General features: G+C 34.8%; 1 protein-coding gene across 1 annotated transcript in view; it reads right to left on the bottom strand.

Annotated features, from left to right (window-relative positions):
- The window catches only part of PPP1R12A (protein phosphatase 1 regulatory subunit 12A), a 140,278-nt gene that overhangs the window by 3,554 nt on the left and 111,720 nt on the right, over positions 1-25,004 (bottom strand). Inside the window, exons 18-24 of the mRNA XM_035729305.1 lie at positions 23,091-23,212; positions 14,576-14,641; positions 9,887-9,902; positions 9,371-9,395; positions 8,735-8,870; positions 6,541-6,645; positions 1,738-1,785 (exon numbers count right to left, since the gene is read on the bottom strand). Coding sequence (XP_035585198.1) covers positions 1,738-1,785; positions 6,541-6,645; positions 8,735-8,870; positions 9,371-9,395; positions 9,887-9,902; positions 14,576-14,641; positions 23,091-23,212 — 518 coding nt within the window. The remainder of the gene's footprint in view (positions 1-1,737; positions 1,786-6,540; positions 6,646-8,734; positions 8,871-9,370; positions 9,396-9,886; positions 9,903-14,575; positions 14,642-23,090; positions 23,213-25,004) is intronic.

Raw genomic sequence — 25,004 nt, 5'->3', positions numbered from 1 at the left:
AGATGGAATCCTACTCATAGTCTTTTAAGTACCGTGTTATTCTATTAATAGCTTGTTTAAACACTATTATATAGACAAAAATGTTATCTTCTATGAACAGAATTTTCTCCTAGTTAGTAATACGGCCATGACTAATTCATAGAAACCACTGCACTTCCCAAAACGCTAGGATATATAGCGTCATATCTGATCCTCATAACTTGGTGAAATCTCATAAATAGCATGCATATTTCCTACTGCCCTCATCATCCTCAATTTTGTTAGGTACCTTCAAGATTTTTAACTACTTTCTGGTAAAGCAAGACAAGAACACTATACCAAACTGTCTTGTTGCCAAGGCAGCATCTATAAAGTGGTAGGCAATTTCTTCTGTTTGACAAACTTACCAACATCAGAAAATATGATTAAGAGAAAATACATGTAAAATGCTTAGCCCAGTGCCTGCCTGGTACATTATAGTACTGAATAAATGTTAGCAGTTATTATCAATACTATGATTACTAATATTTGTTAAATTGAAAGTAAATTAGCTACTTTGTAATTTATTTGCATTTGATAGGCAGACAAAGGAGGTCAGGTGAGAATGTCAGAGTATGAACATGTGTACTATGTGTGCACAAGCCTAGATAAAAAAGGACACTTTTTTTTTGGTAAAAAAGGTAAATTGGCTATTTTTATAATGGGATGGAAGAAAATGTTTTATTAACTGCTCCTGATTATTTCTTTGACCTAGCTACCCAGGATGTGCTTTCTCCTCCAGCTGAGACCTTGTAGGTCTAGCCACTGCTCACTTGGGACTAACAGACACTCTTTTCCTTTAACTTTTGATCATTTATACATTCTCAACTGCTCAGACTAAACTTGCAGAGTTCTTCACAGCCACTGCCAGACCTCTGAGCAATAACAATAATAAATGGAGAAATACAAGTGAATATATTATTGCCAAATAAAAAATTATAGAAAGACATAAAAGGGCAAAAGGCTTTTCTAGTAATCAATTTTTTTGTTTAAAATATACTATTTCGGGGTGCCTGGGTGGCTCACTTGGTTAAGCGACTGCCTTCGGCTCAGATCATGATCCTGGAGTCCCGGGATCGAGTCCCGCATCAGGCTCCCTGCTCAGCAGGGAGTCTGCTTCTCCCTCTGACCCTCCTCCCTCTCATGCTCTCTATCATTCTCTCTCTTTCTCAATAAATAAAATCTTTAAAAAAAAATAAAATATACTATTAATAAGTTAAATATTTAAATTCAAAATTAAATAAAGTATCATTAACTTTAAAAGAAATGTGAGAATTTGATATCTTTAGAATCTTTACAAACTTTAAGAATGGATTTAAATTTTCCAAAGAATTAAACTAAATGTATACACGATCAAAATGTTTTAAGTATACCACCACAGAAAACCAAAGAGATAAATGGCATTTCAAAAACATCAGATTCACTACCACAATGTGTACATTTCAGAATCAAGGCAAAGATTTTTTTAATCTGTTGAAAGAATAACATGGTAAATGAAGTCTTAATACCTAGAGGTAAGGTAATTTCACATCTAGAGAGATCCCACAGAACTGTATAAAGAAGCTAAGCCAGAAAACATTCATGATTAAATTAGTATTAATCTACACTAACAAAAACTACCATTCATAAAAATAAAACTAAAAGAAAACAAAAAAACCTACTATTGCTTATGTAAAACAATAAAGGGGGAAATGATTAATTAATAAAATGGATACTTACCCTTTTTTCCATTTCTAATAGTGACCTATCAGCAAACCTTTCTTGTCTCTGTAACAAAGAAAGAAATATAAAAAGGGATATAAGTGCAGTAAAGGTGGGGGGGGGGTGAAGGAGGACCACAGTAACTCCTCTAGTGGTGTTCAAATAAATCACAATATTCAGGTAGAGTAATACACAGGTATAAATAAAGAAAAGAGAGAACAATTTTGTATTAAAACAATATAAATTTAGAGTTAAAGGAATACTTAGAAATAGAGTGGTTTCCACAGCTCTCATGGTCTAACCCATGACTTTTCCTCAGGTCTTTACACAGTATAGTAGGGGCTAAGGATGGGTCTGTGTGGAGCAGTACTGTGGAGCAAAACCACAAACACCCTAGAGTTTCTTCTCTGACGCTCAAGCACTCTCTTACACGCCACTAGGAGGAGCGGCTAATCTGAACGGCCAGATTCTAGGACCCTGGCTGAAAGGTAGCTGGGACCAGGACGAGTGAGTACCCGTGCAGCCAAGCCAGTAAACTGGCCTGAATTCTGTTGTCTCTCACAGCTCAGTATTGCTCACTCTCTATCTAGAGTTTTCTTTTCCAAACATCCATGTTCCAAAATTGGTAAGAAAGTTCACACCCCCTGCCACTTAAAAGAAATCCTAGCTATATAGCTTTTCTTCTCTTGGTGAGCTTAGGGCTCTCCTTTTTCCTGCTTCCTGTATTATGCTATCACAACTCAAAGTTGACAAAATCCTGAGATTTGGGAGATGGAAAGGACCCTTGTGGTTTTAAGCCACATGTTATAGCTATCACCTGAGGGCTCTGCATGTGGATCCTGAGTAAAGGCCCAGTTAAAAACAAGGGGTATCCTAGGTGTGCTGGGTGGCTCAGCTGGTTGGTTGTCTGACCTCTGCTCAGGTCATGATCTCAGGGTCCTGGGATCTAGCCCTGAGCTGGGCACCTTGCTCAGCAGGGAGTCTTCTTCTCTCTCTGCTCTTCCTCCCACTTATATACTCTTTCTCTCCAGTAAATAAACAAAATCTTAAAAACAAGAACAAGTGGTATCCTAGTTCTTACACTAACTTCTGTACATATATCTTCCTTGGGATTCCTGGTCAGTTGGCTATAAAAACCATCAAATGACTCATTTCTCAAAAGTGAATTTGCTGAATAATCTATTTTACCAATTTACCAAAAATGGTTTTTCACAACTTTAACAAGAATGCTCTTTTATGACTATTAACCACAAAATATACTTACAAATATATTTCATCATTGTTTCTTTTTCTTTTTATTTTTTTTTATTTTTAAGTAATCTCTACACCCAACATGGGGCTCGAACCTACAACCCCAAGAACAATAGTTGTGCTCTACTGACTGAGCCAGTCAGGCGCCCTAAACGATTCTTTATGTAATTTTCTGTTCTGTCAACCATTTCAGCATTCATACTTTAGTCTCCTCAAGGCCTGTAACCTAAGTTACTTTTTGATCTTCTTTTCACAATTTCTTTTTTATGGTTATGGTATATAAAATGTAAAGATCTAATCACAGCCAGGTGTCCTTCCTTTTCTCTGTTGTTTTAAATGGTTTTATGCTTTTGTGCTTACTCTTTCTGGAAAAATAAAAGTTGGCGTATTTTAATTACTTATTGTTAGAAATCAAATTCAGAATTTCAAGTATGAGGAGAGTTTCCAGCTAATTCTGATTTCTTTTTGATGTTTTTAAATTTAAATTTATATTTAACTGCTAAAAATGCAGAACAAAGGCTAATATGCCCCTTGAAGATTTGCAAATGAATCCTAAAAACCGCTTTAAATAAAGACTGAAAAATGTAGGGATGCCTGGATGGCTCCATCAGAACAGCATGGGACTCTTGATCTCAGGGTCATGAGTTTGAGCCCCATGCTGGGTGTAGAGATTACTTGGGGGAAAAAAAAAAGACTGAAAAATTTAAAAATGACATTCAAAAGCACCCAAAAGAATTCAGAAACAGCTGAAACAATGCCATTACATACAAGTTAATAAAATTTTAGATGGAAAATTAGCATTTTTTGAGGATTTTTCTTCATATAGGAACATTTTAGCAATTTTATGATTCATCTGCTCATTTCTTAAGTTAAGAAATCAAGTTGAGTTAATATTTTTGGTTAATGTTCTAGTTAAAGCTGCTAAAATCATTATTAGTGAATCTAGTGAATTGGCATTTGACAAAATACTATTCATCAAACCAGTTTCTGGTAAATCAGCCTATTTCCCTCCATTGGAGACTACAGGAAGGAGGGTGGCTGGACGCAGGCAGGATTCAGGGATTCTAAAGTCACAGGGCACCTGGGTGGCTCAGTTGTTAACTGTCTGCCTTTGGCTCAGGTCATGATCCCAGGGTCGTGGGACTCAGGGAGTCTGCTTCTCCCTCTCCCACTCCCTCTGCTTGTGTTCCCTCTCTCACTGTGTCTCTCTCTGTCAAATAAATAAAATCTTAAAAAAAAAAAAAGGAATTCTAAGTCCCTTGGCCAAGTATTATTAAACACACTATTAAGAGGATGATAGTTGGATAAAACTCCATGCAACTGTCAAACTGCTACCACTATGTATACCCATGAATAGTTATGGGAGTAATGCCCCAAAAAGAAAATAAAAATCAGGTGGAATGATTCTTGGTAGACTTAAATGCTCAGGATAAATACTCTAAAATTGAACAAAAAGTTTAATGCTTATCAGTTTTGCTTTCACATGTACTCTTAAATTTTAAAAACATTTACATAGTTTTTCCAACTAAGATATTAACTCTGAATATTTACCAGTATCTTACACTCCGAATTACCCTTTCCATTATTCATTCAGTATACTGGGCATGGTACTCAGAATGTCTGCTAAGGCAGTTAATAGTAACTTGTTTTTCTGGCCACAATCCATAGGATCAGAAATTGGTACACGACCCAAAGGCAACTTGCTCTAAGGTTGTCCAGTGTCCTATGAAATAGTCACTAACAGGACTGCTCCATGCTGATAATAACTGGCTAATTCTATCAGATCCCCTTTCTTGCAGACTTTGAATGAGAGACATCTAGGAAGAATTAAACGACAACAGGGTAGGCAGAACAGAGATACAGAGAAGGTAGTAAGTAGTAGAAACATCGATTAGCTGACTCACCGTACTGACAGGACAGAGCAATAGAAAGCAGTGGACATTTTTATTTAGAAAACGTTATGATCAAATCTCTCAAGCTAGAGTTATTTTCAGAAAACTAGTGATGGTATTTTTGTGTGAGGAGGCTCATGAAGCTACTAATACAACCCAGAGAATGATGACTTTCCAGTTTACCATGACGTCTAAGTTACCCTAGCAAGTTGTAACTTGAATGACGTTCCAAGTTTTTATGACACCTCACTATGAAACGTGTTCTTATTCTGACTTACTTCTCTGTGTATCTTTATAGTAAACCCTCATCAACTGATGGAATCTGCAGAGCCTTTTAAAAAATTTTTTATTGTTATGTTAATCACTATATATTATATCATTAGTTTTTGATGTAGTGTTCCATGATTCATTGTTTGTGCATAACACCCAGTGCTCCATGCAGAACGTGCCCTCTTTAATACCCATCACCAGGCTGACCTATCCCCCCACCCCCCTCCCCTCCAGAACCCTCAGTTTGTTTTTCGGAGTCCATCGTCTCTCATGGTTCGTCTCCCCCTCCTACTTCCCCCCCTTCATTCTTCCCCTCCTGCTATCTTCTTTTTTTAGCTTTAACTCCTGGAATTTTAGCAAAGCCTCCATTGTGCACAAACAACTGCTTCACAATGTAATAGTGGTTAACAACAACAAAAGGGGGACCTGGTAACAAGTGTAAGTTCAACATAGAGAATTAACTTTTTAAAAGATTATAAAAAAGATGAATGTAAAAGAATGACCAAAGAAAGTATAGTCTCATTTATGGAACCAGAGATGTCATTTCTAGATAAGTGATTTCAAACTGGATTCCAAACGCTGAACTGTAGAAATGTGTTTATGCTACAAAGTCTCATGTTAAAATTAAACAAATTTGTTTTCTTAAAAATTACAAGACTGCTTAGAGCCTTTTAACACATGAATAGTATCCTGTAAAATCTCCAAGATGTAATATAGTATTTCCCATGAAATACTTGGGTCACAAAACTCTTTTCTTTGAAGGGGGACAGGTGGAGAATGAGGAAGGAATGTGCCTATTACTATCTCCCACAATTAGTATTCCATGGAAAAAGCTTGGGAAACAATTCCTAGATCATACACAGCCTAGATCATATGTATATGGTTGTGAATTTTGTTTGGCTATCCCAATTTTCTTGTCTAAAACGGTCTCCTGTAGGCTGTTGCACAGAAGTTAAGTAAAAAGAGTTAATGACAAACTATCTTCTAGCTTTAGTATATCAAATTAATTTTGGGAATAAACAGGAAATATTTACAATGAATAAAAATGATTATAAATTATAAAATTTTTAATGGCTTTAAGAAGATTCCATATAGATGCTTTCAATGCCTTGCTACATTTCGTATGCTGGAAATAAGCATTTAAGCCCTTTATGTAACACAACATAGGTATTTTTGGCTTAAAAATACTTCAATTTTCCATTATAAGGTTTTACTTCTATATTTCAATTTATTCTAGAAAGAAGTAAATGAAGTTATGTATTATTTTGATTCCTTCTTAGTAATAAGCTATTATCAGTAACCAAACTTATGTTTCAAAGAAACACCTGAGAATATTTCAATCTAATTTTTTAGACAGAATAAATCAAAACCATTACCTTCAGGGTAACAAAGAGAAAAAGGTACAAACCTGGGTGGCCTTTTCCAACTGTAATTTAAGATCGGTCAGTTCCATATTTGTATCATGTAGCTGTGCTTTCAGCTTTTCATTTTCAGCTAGAATTTGTTCATAAAGCTATAAAAATTAGGGTAGAACAACAAATTACTTTTCTGCTCTCTTAATATTTTAAGGTTTCTCACTGATTACCTTGCAATATTAAAACAGAAAGATTAATGTAACATATGAGCCATTAAAGGATATGTTAAAAATATTTCAATGCTTTATGGTTGCAAGGCAAAAATTTTTGGTTATGCAGGTATTTGTCCCATGTAAACTCTTTAACACATTAGTTCCAGTTTTTAAAATTTAAGACTTCACTGAAAAATCTAACTTTTCTATTTCCATTAACAAATCTTCAGTTATATGGTAAAGAGGAACCACACAGAGCAACTATAGCTACAGCTGAGGAGCCACTGTGATCTTCATCTGGGGTCTGTGAGCTTTTCTGCCTACATTCTCCCTTGAATTCCTGACACTGACATGGAGCATCAGTTGTATTTATCATTGTAATTGTACTGCTTCTACTAAAATTTGAAGGTAAGTGAACTATTTCTTGAATACTTCCTAACATTTGAATCTACTACTTCTTTCTCCCCCATCTCTCCTGCTACGAGTATAGATGCTTAAAATCATCTCTTATCTAGACTATTCTAGTATTAGAATTGTTTTCCTGACCTCCAATTTGTCCTATACATAGGAGCAAGAGTTAACTTTTTCTAAAATGACAATCTCAATTTCTTATGCCAACCACTCCGTTAACCCGGACATCAGAAACCCCAAATAGCTTCCCGGCATTCTCAGTACAAAGATCCCCTTAGGATAGCTTGTGAAGCACCATACAGTCTAGCCCTGGCCTGTACATCTAAGTGTAACCTCACAAGACCATCTCTTCTGCCCTACTAGCTATACTGAAGATTTAATCACTTCAATGCATCCCGTGCCTTTCTGCCACCACATCTGTGTCTTTATATCTCATTCCATCCAGAAAACTTTTTTCTCCCATTTTGCCAGTTAAATAATCATCCTTCTATGATTCGCCTCTGAAGCTTCACTTCTTTAGGAAATCTATCTGTCACTTTCCTTTGTTATACACTCTTATGAAATGGATTCTTTACTTCAGATAATTGTTTCAATTTTTAAATTTTACATTTATTAATATGACTGTATGATCATGTTGGTCTCTACTACTACATGGAAGATGTCCACAAGAACAAGGACAGTTATCTCTAACTCTACTGCCTTATGAGCAGAAGCTCACTACTTAGGACAGTTCAGTGTTCAGTTCTTTACTGAATGAATGACAGTCTTATACATAATGTAAACTGACCCCCCACCTTCCTTCTTTTGCTGACCTGGCTTGTAAGAAACTTTCAAATAGCTGCCAACTACCTGGGGGAACATGTACAAATATCACAAGCCTTCTTTTTCCCCAATAAACTTCATCAGGTTTATTCTAAGCTCATAATATTAAGAATTATGAGAGTCATAATCCTAGACTGTTGAGTTTCCAGGACTTACTTCTTAAACACTTCCATCCTTAAGACATAATAGCACTTACAACTATCACAAGTTTTTTAGTTACCTAGGAAAAGCTATATTCTCCTAGGAAAAGCTCTGTTCTCTGGCTGCCTCTTACTGACAAATAGGTAAGGTGTAAGTGCATGCTTGTGTGAGTGTACATGCACACACAACCCCCCCCCCCCCGCTCCCATGCCTCTTTTCAGCTCAATCACAGTATCACAGTACTGGCCTGAGACACTTAAGTGTGAAATAAAGTCTCTTCCCTTTAAGAAACAAACAGCTAGGGATGCCTGGGTGGCTTAGTCGGTTAAGTGTCTGCCTTCGGCTCGGGTCCTGGGATTGAGTCCCGCATCCGGCTCCTTGCTCGGCGGAAAGCCTGCTTCTCCCTCTCCCACTCCCTCTGCTTGTGTTCCCTCTCTCACTGTCTCTCTGACAAATAAATTAAATCTTTAAAAAACAAAAACAAAAAAACCCCAAACAGCTATTTATATTCTCCCTACCATTCAGTGCCCCAAACTGAAAATTAAAGTAAGTTATTTCAAGATACTGATTTCATTCTGAGTTTCTAGGAATAATATCCAAACATAAATATATTAAGACAAAAGATTATTTTTAATGAAATACAGTTGAATAATCCAATTACCTTTTTAAAGTCAGTTGAGTCATCCTTTTCTAGCCTGCTACTGTAAGGTTTTCTTTCTTCTAAGTAACTGTATGATCCAGAGCGACCCAGCAAGGAATCATATCGATCACCAGCTGATGTGGAACTGGTTTCATATCTTTAAAAGATGAGTTAAAGTCAAAATCTTTATTACAGGTTTTTACAGCTCCCATTTACATGCATCCTAGTACATTTTAACTTGATATTCCAAGTAGTAGGTGACATTCTCTTTCATCTGTTATCATCTGTATTTGTGATAATAAATGGAAAGTTATTTATAATACTATTAATTTCTATTATTTGAGGAGACATTCAATACATCTAAAAAGTCAGAACTGGTTTCACATCATGATAAATTATTTCAACAATTTTAAGCTGTACACTTTTTCTACATTTTAAAATTTCTGAAATCAGAACATGGCTTATAACTGATGGTGTATTATAGTTTAATTGGTAGCACTTTTCCTTTAAGTGGCATGTAATTGTTTAAAAATTAATAACATTTGAGATCTGATAAACTCCTCTATCCAAAGTGATAGAGGTCTGCCCTAAACAGAAAGAACCTATCTCATTTGTACATGAGAATTTTCTTATTATCTCATTATTAATTCAGGTTACCTTTTCCTGATAGATGCTATTGTCTCTACATTCAATTCAAAAGAATCATCAGTACATAAAAATTTGTTCTTAGTTTTACAAGGTTTTAGTTAACTATTACGAGTGAGAGAAATGCAATGGAGATTAGACTTAAGGACACTGTGGAGGTTCTCTAAAAGGTGAATAATTTTGAGACAGATGACAATTTTTTGTGTCTTCACTGTTTTTATCTAAAGCAGGGATCAGAGAGAAGATTCAGAATACCTAATCAAATAAATTTCTGGTGGGTTTCATCAGCCCCTGCTGTAATAGTGACATAGTTAATACTGAAGTAATTTAGGAGGCTTAGGAAAATTTAAAAAGTTAACACTGTTGTAAGGACTTACAAAATTTTCTTTTTTATAAATAGTGACTTACTATGGACTATTGAACTAGAAGTAAAGGCTTTGACAATGAAAGCCGGTAATACTGCTTAAATATTTATTAAGCAACACAGAATAAAAATAAGAAAAAAGTCAGTAAAAATGTAAAACATACCTAGTACGGAATCCGTCTAGAAGAAAGAGAAAAAACATAGGCATATTAAATTTTTATACTCTCATTAAAGTAACTTGATGATGAAGTAAATTTAACATTTATATACAGTTCACACTATTAAAGTAACTTATCTATATACTATATATACGTTTTAACTTTAATGTGATTGTTCTTAGTTCTAAACAGAGTCATTACACATTTTTCATGCACAATAACCATATAATTACATTTGGCAATTTATGGTCAACTTTTATGAATTCCTACAAATGCCACCATACAGTATTTTTAATTAGAAGAAAAAAAAGAGGACTAGAACAAAAATCTATTACTTCTACCTACTCAGGAGAAAGTAATAGGTTTATTTATGTTAAGAAATGTCAAGTTTACTATGTGACATCCCAAAGCAACTATTTTTCTCATTTTTCTGTTTTTGAGACAGTAACATGAGAGGCAAACAATGAATACCTAAGGTATTTTATGTACAATAACATACACATAATTTTGTTTAAAATTTACTTTCAGAAACCCAGCTATAAATTCCGTCAAAGTTTAGCAACTGGAGACTTAATTTTCTCAAGCAAGTGGTATACTTTATCAATGTTTCATAACTCTTCTTACCTAAATGGTGAAATGATTAATAGGGTAAAAGAATCTTAGGTGGGGACCAAGTATTTTTGTTTTTTGTTGGTCATCTTTAGCTCCTTTCCCTTTCTATTGAAGCTCTTGCTCAAACTACACTTCTCTGTAAGGCAACTATTCAGAAATGGTTTGTTAACTTTCTGAAGTAGGTATTTGTATTTTTCCACTATATTTATCTTTGAATGCACTGTAAAATTATTGGGTTCCTTTGGGATTGTTTAAGTCTAATTTGGACTAAAAATGCCTTACTAAAGTCTATTTAAATTTCCTTTGCAAAACCAGTTTTAATTTTGCACTTGCTTCCTATTTTTTTGATGTAATGCTTTATTTCATTGATTTGTTCATTAGTTTTATGACAATTAACAATTTCTGAAGTTAAATTTCAACTTTCAAGAGATTCAAATTCATACATTGCTAAGAGACTTTGAAAGTTCTCATCACAAGAGGAAAAAACCGTAACTAAGTGTGGGAATGGATGTTAACTAGACTTACTGTGGTGATCATTTTTCAATATATACAACAATGAATCACTACGCTGAACACCTGAAACTAATACAATATTATATGTCAATTATATCTCAAAAAAAAACATAATAAAAAAAAACCAAGAGATACTATTCAAATTCAGAAAAATATCCAAGTATGAAATAAAATGTGTGCGTATCAAATGAAAAGATCGCCATTCACCTCATAGTTTGTACTCTGGTTCACTAATTTAAATTTAAGAAAAAAATAAAAACTCCAAGCAGTCACAGAAATCACTCAAATTTCATTTCTTTGTCTTTAAAAATCATGGTGCTAACGTACTACATGGAGCACTGGGTGTTACGCGAAAACAATGAATCGTGGATCACTACATCAAAAACTAATGATGTATTATACGGTGACTAACATAATAGAATAAAAAGCTAAAATAAAACAAAAACACATAAATTAAAAAAATCATGTATTTTTTACATTTTTAAGATTGTAATAAAAAACACATGACTTAAAAGTTACCATCTAAACTACTTTTAGGAGTATAGCTCAATAGTGTTAACTATATTCATATTGTTGTGCAACACTTCTCTAGAATGTTTTCATCTTGCAAAACAAACTTTATACCCATTGAACAACTCCCTATATTCTTCTATCCCCAGCCCTTGGAAACCACAATTCTACTGTCTAAGAGTTTGAATAGTTTAGATACCTCATGTAAGTGGAATCATACAGTATGTCTATTTTGTGACTAGCTTATTTCATTTAGCGTATGTCCTTATTTCATATAGCAATGTTCTTGCTCCCCATGTTTTAAAATTATTTTACCGAAGTAAAAATACACTTAATTACAATACTATAAGCTCATCTAAAAGTACCACAGCATAAAAAGTTCCTCTGTAACTCCCCTGCCTCCAACCCTCTAGATAACTGTTACCTTTTTTGAATACATACCCATGTATGAATTTGATTTTGTACTGTTAAACTAATCTCCCATAAAGGATGAATTTATTACAGTCCCCAAATCTTATATAAAAATACTATTTCATAGTGATCATACCAAATCTGAGCATTTGCCAATTTCACTTTTTATATTAACTGTCATGTCTTTGGTTTATTAATGAGATTAAATGCATTTTCAAGCTTCCTGGCCATTTATATTTCTTTTGTAAAATTTATAAATTTCATGTATTCTGTCTCTACTTTCTTTTCCTTGAGCCTTTCAAAGTATAAATACCAATCTTTTAAATGTTATAAAAGACGGCTAAGACTATTCACTTTTAACTCAGCAAATGTGTCTCAACTTTAAGGAAGGGTACTGTTTCTGTCATATTTTAGTTTTCTATGTTTAAATAATCAAATCTTTTAATCTTTTCTTTTTCTTGCCTTGGTGTCATACTTAAATTCTTGGTTTATTATTAGTATCCTTTGCATGGTAAAGTTTTATTATCTAATAACTTAATGAAGCAAATCACAATAACCAAAGCAACAGAAGCCCCCATTTTTAGAAATAATGCATGTTATAATAATATATGATTCCAATAATATATAATTTTCTGCAACAAAATTTAATCTTAATTTCTTTTAATTTATATCCTGAAGGTAGACAGCTTGAGCTTCACATGCAATTCGGAACTTTTTGACATTATACAATTTACTTTGAAGCAAAAAAGTACATGACCCAATGCCAGTTTTTAATGTGGTTAACTTGGATTCAGGTGTTCTATTGTCAAACACACTTTTGAGGTGATGATGACATTATTTATTTCAGAAAATGCACAGAAGAATTTTGCTGCTAATACTTTTACACAAAAAAGGGCTGCTGCTACAAGTTTTTAAAGAGTGGCATACTTAATGACTAGAAACACTTTTCTTGTTTATTGTAGAAGACACTGTGTTAGTGTGTTAACCTCCATTCTTCCTTTTCCTCATGGTTGTACCAGTCATTTGGTTTAGGTGAGATGGTATATGGCCAACATTAGTAGCAAAATGGCTGCAATATCCTAGTGGTGGACCTTGTCTGGCTGAAGCCAATACTATAATCTCAGACACCTAAGGTAAACCTGCTTCAGGATGAAGCTGACATAGAGGGTTGTGCAATACAACTGGAGCATAATAAATTCTCTTCGTTTTAATTCGGTTTCAGTTGGGTTTTCTGTTACTTGTAATTGAATGCTAGCACAAAATCAAGAGCTAAACAGCCCCCTATTTAAAATGAACAAAACCTATTTAAATTGTTTGGAAATAAGAAAATGTTTCTTCTTAGAAACAATTTTCTACTCAATGTTAATGTATCTCATATATAATTTCAACAGTAAAACTTAAATACAAGTATCAATATGCTTCAAGGTCACAACTTTGAAGTCAGAAAATCTTTTCCCTTCTATCCCAGCCTGATGGGTGAGGGTCTATGTGATAAGGCAGTGAGAAGTGCCAACTAGGGATGGTTACTAACCCATTTCCTTTTGTTTACCTATTATTTTTTCCTTGAAAGATGGGAATTCATAGGGTAACACTGGGAAAGGAAGACAACGGTTGGGTTTACCGAATATAATAAACACGAGACATAGGGGAACTGGGGAAGTGCGGACAACTGAGAAGCAAAAGGTCTAAAAGTGATAAAACTTTACCCTGCAAATAATTTACTGTTGGAAGTAATTAATTCTTCAGTATCTGTCTGGGTACCTAATTATAAAATAAAGGTACCTTTCCGGACAAAATAGGAAACTTGGCCCTAAAAGTAACCTCCACAGTCACATAGCACAGGTAACCAACTTCTGGTCACTTCATATTATCGTAGATCCTTGCTGACTGAAAAGCATTTCAATAGCTCTATTTAGGAACTCCAAGTCAAAAATAAAGATGATATGACAGAATGCCATTTCAGGTTAGATACTGCTAAGCTTAGAAGATTATACAGCTCCACCCCTATGCGAATAGAGCTCTTTAAATGATGTCCACTTTCTCCACAGCCAAACAATAGGGAATAGAGGGGGGAAAATAGTGGGAAGAATCTTTCAGCATTTGCTAGTTATGTAACCTTTTAAGTCATTCAAACTTGCCTTAGTTTATTACTATTGAGTAATCTTCTCCCTTTTGGAGAAGATTGTTGGTACAATCAGTTGTGATAATATGAAAGTTCTTTAGAGCACTAAATTTCTAAACAAATGCAAAGAAAGTTAAAAAGACCTACTGTCTTCTCTAGAAGGTAACTTTGCCTTTCACTACTTCTCGATATCCCTTTAGATACTTTTGTTTTTTCTTTTCAACTTTGAAGATTAAATCACATATAATAAACTATCCACTTAGAGTATACAGTTTGGTAAGTTTGACAGCTGTATATATCCAGAACATCACCACTATAATCAAGATCCAGAATATTTCCATCGCCTCTAAAATATTCTTTGTGTCCCTTCCAGTCCCTTTACCCCTGATCCCAGAGAGACACCGAGTCTATTCCCAGCATGCAGGTACAGTGTGCAGTTAACTGTCTTGCATGAATAAATTTAAACACAAGCAAACAGTAATCCTTAAAAAATATGAATACTTCTAAACACAAAAAATGCTTTTTACCTGAGTTTCTTTCTTATTGGATCCTTCTTCTGTATCTGATTGTTGTTCTTGTTCATTTTCATCGCTCTAAAATATATTGTCAATTTACTTTAGAAAGGTAAAAATAAATTTCAAACACTTGATACTTAAATATTTTAGGGCTTTTCTAAATTTAGAAAAAATTTTTTTTATTTGAGAGATGCAAGTAATGTGTGTGATGCGTATGAGCGAGCGATGGGGGGGTATGTGGGGTGGGGGAGGGGAGAGGCAGAGAGACACTCAAGCAGACTCTGGGCTGAGCAGGGAGCCTGATGTGGGGCTCAATCTCATGACCTTGAGATCATGACCTAAGTGGAAATCAAGAGTCGGTCGCTTAACCAACTGAGCCATCCAGGCGCCTCAGGGCTTTCTAATTTAAAACGACCCTTGAGAAAAATCTACCAGGAAATAAATCAAAAGGAAAACTGATTCTTAAGTGGGAATTTTTCTACCCTATTTTGAGGAAACCTTATTTTGTCTGCATGACACAATCTAAGTAGCTTAACAATGGTGGAAAAATACCATCTACCTAAAAACATGATTTAGGAAACACATTCACAGTGGGGATGAGGAAACTGGAGGCTTAGCAGAAGAAGGTATTACATTTTATACTGTAATGATACTGCATGTACTTTAACAGTTTAAAATGTACTATTTAGATACTCAACTATAATGGGGCAGCAAAAATAGGAAATTCATTATATTAAGCAAGAAAAGTTGGATTCTATAAGCTTGGCAAGATTTGTGCAAAAGTCCAATTATATTTAGGTAGTTTATCAACATCTGGAAATTTCTTGGGAGTTTATAGCACACTAAATAGAAATCACGTGAAATCAATGGTGCTGTTGCTAGTTTTATTTACTAATATAAATGTTAATAGAAAAATATGAATTCCACATCATGAAATGATCGCTTTTAAAAACTGCAGTTTCATGGGAAAACATAGGAACTGGAAATTTAAAAAGTGGGGAGGTTCAGAGGTCCTAAAAGTAGTAATAAAAAAAAGGGGGGTAGCCTACTAACACAAGAGATTAAAAAAGCTGCTTAACTACATAACACCCTTTCTTTGACAGAGCTCTTGGTTCTTTTTGTATGTTGTCTGATATGGGTTCAAATGTGGCTAAGATGGGGAAAGAAGACCTGTGCTCTGGCGGCTAATTAGAACACAATTCAAGGCAGGGTCAAGTTAAAAAGATGAGTACTGCCAATATGAATCCCAGGAAGAATCCTTGCAATGCAAGTTAAGGGTATTCCAGAAAGTGAAGTTCTGAAGGGAGAGCTGGTCTGAGTAAAACTCAGGAAAAATAAATACTATCTAATAAAAACAGCTTTGACTATGAATCTCCTAACGCATACAACTTATTAAAAAGATAATTTTAAGTAACAAGAAAGAGTTACTATGTTAGGGTGCTAACTAAGACTGTGAGGTTTTATTTTACTGTTATTAAAATGTAAATGAGCAATCAATTAAAATCAACCAGATATCATATACTTCTTGATGAACAAACATACCTTGCCAAAAGAGTTTCTGAACCAGAATGGGATCAGTTCTCTACCTGGTAGTTACCAATTGGTATAATGGCAGCTACCAATTAATACCAATTTATAGGAAATATAAACAACCACATGAATGTGTTAAACAACACTTCTGGGGTATGATAACCCAGTTCATTCAAAAATAATTGTAAGGAAAAAAATGAGAGGGAGAAACTGATTAAAAAAGGCTTTAAAGATATAATGAATCATAACGCATAGTCCTTACTGCATTCCAACCAAACCAGCAAAGTATAAAAGTACAACAAACCACTTAGCGCATATATGAATCAATGGACATTAAAACTGACTGGATATTAAATATTAAGGATTTACTGTTAACTTACTTAACAATAAATGTGATCATGGTATTGTAATCATTTGTTGTATGGTAACACATACACATTGTGACTACTTATTACTTAAAAAATACAATTCTAGTAATTTTTAAAAAGGAATCCTTTCCTCTTAAAAATACATACTAAAATTTTTAGATGAAATTCTATAGATTTTCTTCAAATAATATGGGAGTTGGGGAGATGGTAGGGATTTAGCTTAAACAATGGATACCTGGAGCGGGGTCATTATACTTCTCTGTTACTTTTGTACGTTTGAACCTTCTATATTAAAAATTAAAAGAAAAATGGAAAAAAAAAATACCCAAGAGGCTGAAAAGACCCAAACAGATTATGTTTGTCCTTCTATAGTTCTATGTTCTATTGAAATAGCATAAATTTCATGTTAATTGTGCTATGCTATAGTTCTTCTTTCTCCTGTATATGAATAGCAATGTTAGGCAGATATATATACAAACAGGGATAAGAAAAAAAAATTTTGTATGATTAAATTGTTATACTTTGATAAGCCAAAGCACTGCTTCTATCAAACACCGTGTTATGTATATTATATAATCATATTCATGAAAATGGAATGTAAAGCATCTTAAGGAGTTCTGGGTAGATAGTGAAGTAGGAGGATCCTGAGCTCATCTCCTTCCATGGACACACTGAGGCAATAGCCACATATAATGTAACTTACTCTGAAAACAACCTGAAAATTAGTAGAACAGATCTTCCATTGCTAAAAAACATACAGAAGCTCCATGGAGAAGGGTAGGAGGGGCAGAAAGGCAGTTGGGTACCAAACCTCCCACACGGCAATCCACAAATGAGAGGTGTATCACAGGTACAGAACTCCTCCTCAAGGAGCAAGGGGAATCATGCCTCACATTGGGCAACCCCTACCATGCAGGTCCCCAGACCTGCATGAGGAAGATGAATCCACATAACATCCTGCTTTGAAAATAAGCAGGACTTAACTCCAGGAACTTTGAAAATCAATGGGGCTTAACTCTGGAAGAGACAGAAGGCTATAGGAAATGGACACTCCACTTTCAAAGGGCTATTGTACTATGTCATTTGGTTCGGGACCCTGCACAGAGGCAGCAGTTTGAAAAGCAGCTGGGTTAGACATGAAGATTTACTTACTAATTTTAGGGCATGTGCTTGAGGTGCTGTAGGAGCTTTCTCTGGGAAAGGAGGTACTAGCTAGCATCATTTCCAACCCCTTTCTGCCTAGTTGGCCAGACACAGGCTCCAGTTCTGACACCCTCTATCTACCTTCCTAGCACTGCTCACCCCACTCCAGCTCTCCCTGTGGATGCTCCCTGCGCAATCCACTCACACTGACAGGCACCCCTTCAAAGTGGCTCCTGCTCTGTAACACTTGGCGGGCAGCCTTGGTCAGGACTGGTGCCCCAGGAAATGATTACTGTCCCATCACACCTAGCAGGCAGCCCTAGTGGGGACTGGACTACTTTCAAAGCTACTCCTGTCCTGGGGAAGGGGAGAGCCAGTCCCACCCACCAGCCTACCCACAGCAGCTACAGCCAGGCTTCTTAGTCAGCTGCACTGGGGGCCAGCACTGCTCACCAGTGCAGCTGCAGTAGTCGCAGCTGGTCACTGCAGCCAGCAGGGCTGAGGGCCAGCCCACCCACCAGTGCCCCCAGATCATGGCCTAGTTACAACAGGAAGGTACACACAGCTCACACAGGGGACACCCCTGGAGTGCCTGGTTCTGTTGATAGGGTGGGGGGAAGGGTTGTGTCACAGGGCACCACAAAACCCTTTCTACACAAGGCCACTACTTTCAAGACCAGGAGACATGGCTGACCTACTTAATACAGAGAAACAAACACAAAGAGTAGGACAAAATGAGGAAACAGAGGACTATGTTCCAAATGAAAGAGTAAGACAAAACCTCAGAAAAAGAATGAAATGGAAATAACCAATATACCTGATACAGGGTTCAAAGTCATGGTCATAAAGATGTTCACCAGACTTGAGAGAAGAATGGATGAACTAAGGGTGAACTTCAACAAAGAAAACAGAAGAACCAATGAGAGCTGAAGAATACAGTAACTGAAATGAAAGATACACTAGAGTCAACAGCAGATCAGAGAATGCAAAAGAATGAATCTGCAATCTGGAAGACAGGGTTAGTGGAAAGCATCGAAGGTGAACAACAAAAAGAAAAAAACTAAAAAATGAGAACAGGTTAAGGGACCTCTGGGACAAACATCAAGTATATTAACATTAACATTATAGGGGTCCCAGAAGGAGAAGAGAGAGAGAGGCAGAGAACTTATTTTAAGAAATAATAACTGAAAACTTCCCTAACCTGGGGAAGGGAACAGACAACCAGATCCAGGAAGTGTACAGATCCCCAAACAAGAGGAATCCAAGGAGGTCCACACCAAGATATATATTAATCAAAATGTCAGAAATTAAAAGGAATCTTAAAATCAACTAGTTATGTACAAGGGAAACCCTACAAGGCTTAGCTTATTTTTCAGCAGAAACTTTGCAGGCCAGAAGAGATTGTGTGACATAAGGCTGTCACAGAAAAAACCTACAATCTTCTGGAAAAAAACCTATAACCAAGATTACCTAGAAAGGTTATCATTAAGAATTGAAGGAGAAAGAGTTTCCCAGACAAAAAAGTTAAAGGACTTCATCACCACTAAACCAGCCTTAGAAGAAATGTTAAAGAGACTTCTGTAAGTGGAAAAGAGAAGGCCATAACTAGAAATAAGAAAATTATAAAAGGAAAAAATTTCACTGGCTAGGATACGCAGGTTAAAAAACAAAAGTACTTGTTAAAAAACAAAATCAACTATACCTATGGTCTTAAAAGGGAAGTTTATAGCAATACACTGGCTAGGATATGAAGGTTAAAAAACAAAAGTATTTGCTAGAAAACAAAATCAACTATACCTATGGTCTTAAAAGGGACAAGTTTCTTGTCCTCAAGAAACAAGAAAAATCTCAAACAATCTAACCTTATACCTAAAGGAATTAGAAAAACAACAAAGCCCAAAGTTAGCAGAAAGAAGGAAATAATAAAGATCAGAGCAGAAATAAATGAAATATAGACTAAAAAAACAATAAAAAAGATCAATGAAACTAAGAGCTGGTTCTGTGAAAAAAGAAACAAAACTGACAAACCTTTAGCCAGCTTCCTCAAGAAAAAAAGAGAACTGAAATAAATAAAATAAAAAATGAACGAGAAGTTACAATGGACACCACAGGAGTACAAAGAATTATAAGAGACTATAAAAAACGACATGCCAACAAATTAGAAAAAATGGGTAAGTTTCTAGAAACATATAATCTTCTAAGATTAAATCAGGGAGAAAACAAAATCTGAACAGACTGATTACTAGTAATGAAACTCAATCAGTATTCAAAAAATGCCCAGCAAAGAGTGAAGTCCAGAATCAGATGGCTTTACAAGTGAGTTCTACCAAATATTTACAGAACTAATACCTATCTTTCTCAAATTTTCCAAAAAACAGAAGAGGAAGGAATGCTTCCAAATTCATTCTATAAGGCCAGCATTACCCTGATCCCAAAATCAGACAAAGACACAAAAAAAGAAAATTACAGATCAAGATCACTGATGAACATACATGCAAAAATCCTCAATGAAATATTAACCAAATACACAATATATTAAAAGGATTATTCACCATGATCGCATGGGACTTATCTCAGGAATGCAAAGGTACAATATCCATAAATCAATCAATATGATATAACACATTAACAAAATGAACAATAAAAATGATTGTCTCGATCCAGAAAAAGTATTTGACAAAATTCAATATCCTTTTAAGATAAAAATTATCAACATAAAATTTTAAAGGAAACATAAGTCAACATAAAGAAGGCCACAGGTGACGAACCCATCCACAGCTAACATACTCCACTGTGAAAAGCTGAAAGCTTTTCCTTTGAGATCAGAAACAGGACAGGGATATGCCCTCTCACCACTCAACACAGTACTGGAAGTCCCACCCACAGTAATCAGACAAGAAAAAGAAATAAAAGTAATCCAAATTAGTAAGGAATAAGTAAAACTGTCACTATTTGCAGATGACATACCACATAGAGAAAACCCTGAAGATTCCACTGAAAGCTATTAGAATAAATGAATTCAGTAAGTTGCAGGATACAAAATCAATACACAAAAATATATGTTGCATTTCTACACATTAATAATGAACTAGCTGAAAGAGAAATTAAAAAAAATTCCCATTTACAACTGCATCAAAAAGAATAAAATACCTAGGAATGAATATAACCAAGAAGGTGAAAGACCTGTACTCTGAAATGATAAGATATTGATGAAAGAAACTGAAGATGACACAAACAAATGAAAAGATACACAATGCTCATGGACTAGAAAAATACTGTCAAAATGTACACACTACTCAAGGCAATCTACAAATTCATACAATCTCTATCAAAAAGCAATAGTATTTTTCACAGAATTAGAATAATCCTAAAATTTATATGGAACCACAAATAACCCTGACAAGCAAAGGCAATCTTGAGAAAGAATCTTAACAAAACTGGAGGTATCACAATCCAAGATTTCAAAGTATACTACAGAGTGATAGTAATCAAAACACTATGGTACCGTCACAAAAACAGACACACAGATCAACAGAGCAGAATAGAGAAACCAGAAATAAACCCCTGCTTATATGGTTAATCTTCGACAGAGCAAAATAGTATATAATAAGGAAAAAGTCTCTTAAAAAAAGGGTGCTGGAAAACCAGTCAGCTACATGAAAAAGAATGAAACTGGACAATTTTTATACCATTCACAAAAATAAACTCAAAATGGATTAAAGACCATTTAACACAGGCAGTAAATTCTTGGATATCAGCCTTAAGCAGTATATTTTTGGATCTGTCCCCTCAGGCAAGGGAAACATCAGCAAAAATAAACAATTGGGACTTATCAAACTAGAAAGATTTTGTACAATGAAGGAAACCATCATCTGAATGAAAAGGCTAACCCACTGAATGGAAGAAGATACTTGCAAATAATATTATCTGGTAAGGGGTTAATATTAAAAAAATATAAAAACCGCATACAACTCAACACCCCCCCCCCAAAAAAAGTCTGATTAAAAAATAGGAAGAGAATCAAAAAGACATTTTTCCAAAAAGACACAGATGGCTAACAGATATATGAAAAGGTGCTTGACATTACTAATTATCAGGGAAATGCAGAAAAAAACACCCCACAATGAGATATTATCTTGCAACCTGTCAGAATGGTTAGCATCAAAAATATAAGAAATAAGAAATGTTGGTGAGGATGTGGAGAAAAGGGAACCTTTTGTGCACTGTTGGTGGGAATGCAAATATGTGCAGACACTATGGAAAACAGTATGGAGGGGCGCCTGGGTGTCTCAGTTGTTAAGCGTCTGCCTTCGGCTCAGGTCATGATCTCAGGGTCCTGGGATCGAGCCCCACATCAGGCTCCCTGCTCAGTGGGGAGCCTGCTTCTCCCTCTCCCCCTGCTTGTGTTCCCTCTCTGTGTCTCTCTCTCTGTCAAATAAATAAAATCTTTAAAAAAAAAAAGAAAAGAAAAGAAAAGAAAACAGTATGGAGCTTCCTCAAAAAATTAAAAAGCAATACCATATTATCCAGTAATCCCCCTACTGGGTAATTTACCTGAAGAAAACTAAAACACTAATCCTTAAAGACAGATTTATCTCCATGTTCACTGCAGCATTATTTACAATAAGTTACAATAAGTAACAAGTATCCATCGACAGATTAAATAAAGATTAAATAAAGAAGATGTGGAAATATATACAATGGAATATTACTCAGCCATAAAAAACGAAATCCTGCCATTCACAACAACATGGATAGACCTAGAGAGTATTATGTTAAGTGAAATAAGTCAAATAGAGAAAAACAAATGCCACATGATTTTACTTTTATGTGGACTCTAAAGTCCAAAAAATTACAAACAAACAGATTCATAAATACAGAGAACAAACTGTTTCAAGAAGGGATGGGAAGACAGGTTAAAAAGATGAAGGGGATTAAGAGGTTCAACCTCCATTTATAAAATAAGGCAATGAAAAGTACAGCATAGGGAATATAGTCAATAATACTGTAATAACTGCATAATGAGAGATGGTTCCTACACTCATTGTAGTGGGCATTTCGTATGTAACTGTTGAATTACTACATTGTATACTTGAAACTAATATATAATAATAATAATAAAATATGTAAAGCATCTTTCTTTCAAAGAATCTCTAAGGTAAAACAGTTTAGCCACTATACAATTCTCTATTCTCTCTCTCTCTCTCTCTCTATATATATATATGTTTATTTCCTGAGCTGTAGCTATTAGCTATTATTTTTATTCCAAAACTGGGACAGAACTCTTGCTTTTCAGTAATACCAAAAATCTAAGTACTCATTAACTATCCTTATAAAGAAGAACTTTTCTGATTTAGTAACTTGACTCAAAACACATAGTGATGACCTAAAGAATATGTAATCTGAGGTATGTAAGAAATTATTAGCATGTACTTCTGGAAAAATTAAGTATACTATCAAGTAGTTATATGTTAATAGGTTCTCACATCTTGTGTCCAAAATGAAACTCCTGTAGATCTCCTTTTCTCTCTCGGTCGCCGCCGTTCTCGGATTGATTTAGGTTGTGATTTATCTTCTCCTTCTTTTTCCTCTTCTCTCTTTTCTCCCTCTGTTAAGGATTACAATGAAGCACATGGTAGTAATGTGTCTTGATGGTATTTTATAAGAAAAATATAGTAACAATTCAAAGTCAATCTCCTTCATGAAGCCTTCTAAAATTCTCCAATCAACTATTTTTTGTCCCTCTCAGTGCTCCTATAAAACACCTGGTTTAAACATGTATTTGTATCTCCCATTGGATAGGTTCTTGATCAAGACAAGAATTTTAATTATTTCATTTTCCTAGCGCCTAATACAAAACTTTTGCTAAAAGACACACTATTTGCTGGATAGAAAATAATTGAATCCTATGAAGAGAATAGGACTTGTTATTAATGTCTGATAGGGAGATACTTACTAAACCCAAAGTTAACACTTCAAGGAAACCAGTTCTTAGTGAGGGAAGAACTAGCAGGCATCCAAATTTATCAGTTTGTTTCTACTATTCCCAGTCCCCTATTCGGTATAAATAATAAATAAATATAAAAAAATAAATACACTATTCATTCCATTTCTATTAAATAGTATCTATGAACAAACCTTTTCTGGAAAAAAATAATTTATATTTTATTAAAAACAAACCAATATAAAAAAATATAGCCTCAAAATTTGTTTCCTTCCTAGGGAAGTTAAAATAGCTTCAGACTTATATACTAAAAAGATATTAGGGCCTTTAAATCTGTTTTAAAAAGCAGACATCTATGTGGAACAAAGTAATGTTAAAAATTATTTTTCAAAAGTCTCCTTGTGTCATTAGCAAGGAGTTACAGCAAAAGAAATTCCAAAATTATAGTATTAAGAGGGTTTTTTCGAGTTGTTTTTGAGTTGTTTTTGGAATTGGCTTACAGCAATGATCTCAAACTCCAATGTCTACAGTGGCCATCCAGATAACATAAATGGATAAAACTGGTCAGGAGGGCACTATTCCAAGTCATGCAGGGCTGCTATTTGGCTCTAGCCAGTTGTTGATAGGTGAGATTTTTTTAGACGCACTGTTGCTAAATCTTCCAATTTTTCAATAGAAGATGAAAATCTAAACTTTCATTGGCTCAAAATTTTTACAAACATTATGTGGGCCTCACACTCAGTGGTTTAAAGAACCGAAGGGGCGCCTGGGGGCGCTCAGTCAGTTAAGCCTCTGACTCTTGATTTCAAATCTTAATTTCGACTCAGGTCATGATCTCAGGGTTGTAGGATCGAGCCCTGCATTGGGCTTCGTGCTCAGCCAAGTCTGCTGCTTGTGATTCTCTTTCTCTCTCCCTCTGCTTCTCCCACAACTCATGTATGCATGCTATCTCTCTCAAATAAATAGATAAATCTTAAAAAAAAAAAACAACAAATATTTCTAACCAAAAAAAAGCTGAAAATTAAGAAAAAGTTTTCTGAAGTTTATCCTATATGATGATTGTTACTGTCATGACTAATACTATGAGATTTTCTTTTAAAATATAAAATGCCTACATACAGAAATGATTTTATGTAGTACCTACCTCTGATTTAAAGTAGGAATTATTAAAATTTAAATAGGAAGTTTATATGAAATGATAGGAAATGTTAATAGTGATCATCAATATGCCACCGTATATCTTAAAAAGAAATTTCTCAAGAAGCAAGCATAAAAACAATTTTGTTTTAGCAAGGACATTACGTGTGTAGGTAATTTTAGCTTAAAACAATTCCACACAATAGGTGTGGAATTTACGATTTAAGAACTATGATCCACACAATAGGTAAGAAATAACTTAAGGCACTAATATACTGTTCCTAGAAACAGTCTCCCATCAGTTCTTCTATATTGACTT

Source organism: Zalophus californianus, chromosome 9 (assembly GCF_009762305.2).
Source record: "Zalophus californianus isolate mZalCal1 chromosome 9, mZalCal1.pri.v2, whole genome shotgun sequence".
NCBI lineage: Eukaryota > Metazoa > Chordata > Mammalia > Carnivora > Otariidae > Zalophus > Zalophus californianus.
Note: the sequence above shows the minus strand (reverse complement) of the source record. Positions and strands in the feature narration are given on the sequence as shown.